We start from the raw sequence: 1,417 nt of genomic DNA, 5'->3' as shown, positions 1-1,417 counted from the left end.
CACTGCTCTGACATGCTTTTTTTTTTTTTTTTTGCTAAAACTGTTGTTTTGTGTCCTGAGGATATCTCCATCTCTATGTGGGAAACATAAATCACTGTTTTGTCCACTGCCATTCACTAATAACGTAACGCCAGTAAACATATTTTAGTTAACTCCTAAATCTGGAATAAACTTGCTTCTCTAAGAAGGAGGCTTTAAATTAAAAACCTACTGTTTCCCTCTCTTCCAGTGCAGATTTCTTGCAAGCGATGCTTTAACTGTTTTGCATTGATAGCAAGGTATTTTCTTAACAAGTCACCTAACAAGCAACTTGTGTCTTCAGAAAAATTTTCCAATAAATGTTTTATTTTCCCTGTTGTGTTTGCGAACCATCTATATTTCTTAATCTTCATAAATGCCACGACTTAATTACTTCTGCTCCTTCAATAAGCTACTACCATCGGACCTCTATTTTGAAGTTAAAGTGCTCCCTCTGCTGCTCATTTTTTTGAGGTGCAGCTTTTACAGGTTAACAAAGCAACTCAGCTAAAAATACCCGTGACCCATTCTTTAGAAATGAACCTAGAAACTCAAATCACTTCTTTCTAAGCAGAAAAATACATGGTCCAAATGTATACATTAATATTATACATTAAAATGCATTTTTTCATGTTGCTGATATGCCACCACTTACAAGGACAACCGTACTCCCAGAATCTCTAAAGACTGTTGTACACAATTTACAGCATTAAAAATAAAGCACGTAATTACCTGCCTCCACTGCTTACGGCATCTCCTCCTCTCTGATAGGTTACTGCAATGTTTAAAGATAAAAAATGAAATAATTTAAAAAGCAGAAAAGATTCCTTAAACAGCAGTATTAAACCTGCTTTTGTTTCATTTCAGCTAAGACAGTAAATGTACAGTGTTTATACACTAATTCAGAGTCTCATCCTGAAAGTCCCTCTTTCTAATGCAGGTTTATACATAATACTTCTGTTTCTTGATAATTGCTACTCTTAGCTACATCAAAGTTTCATATTTCAATTCCACTCAGAAAAACACAAACAAACACACGTATTGCTTAAGAAAGCAGGAAGCCATACATCAGATCGAACTTATCCTTAACATAGCTCTGCTGACTTCAGAGGAGTTACTTTGTGGAAGAATTTAGGTCATATATTTATTTCATGAATGAGTAAATGTTAAAGCTTTGCTCTACCTTATTCTTTTGGTAAGATAAAAGAGGTAGCATGATTTTATAACATACGTTACTTCCAATGTAAACAATGGCTCATTACAGCTGAATCTACTACAAAAACACATGGTTTTTCTGAATGCTTCTGCACTTTCCTCCTGGAACAAGTTTATTCTAAAAGTCCACAGAAGCTTTGAGTTTTACAACATTTTAGAATTGGATTTAATAATAATAGTTTTT

General features: G+C 33.9%; 1 protein-coding gene across 4 annotated transcripts in view; it reads right to left on the bottom strand.

Moving 5' to 3' along the window:
• The window catches only part of ROBO1 (roundabout guidance receptor 1), a 132,211-nt gene that overhangs the window by 28,907 nt on the left and 101,887 nt on the right, over positions 1 to 1,417 (bottom strand). For all 4 annotated transcript variants that reach the window (XM_010722155.3, XM_019620113.2, XM_010722164.3 and 1 more), the window contains one exon: positions 751 to 793. In XM_010722155.3, coding sequence (XP_010720457.1) covers positions 751 to 793 — 43 coding nt within the window. The remainder of the gene's footprint in view (positions 1 to 750; positions 794 to 1,417) is intronic.

The sequence above is a fragment of the Meleagris gallopavo genome, chromosome 1 (genome assembly GCF_000146605.3).
Source record: "Meleagris gallopavo isolate NT-WF06-2002-E0010 breed Aviagen turkey brand Nicholas breeding stock chromosome 1, Turkey_5.1, whole genome shotgun sequence".
NCBI classification, from domain to species: Eukaryota; Metazoa; Chordata; class Aves; order Galliformes; family Phasianidae; genus Meleagris; species Meleagris gallopavo.
Note: the sequence above shows the minus strand (reverse complement) of the source record. Positions and strands in the feature narration are given on the sequence as shown.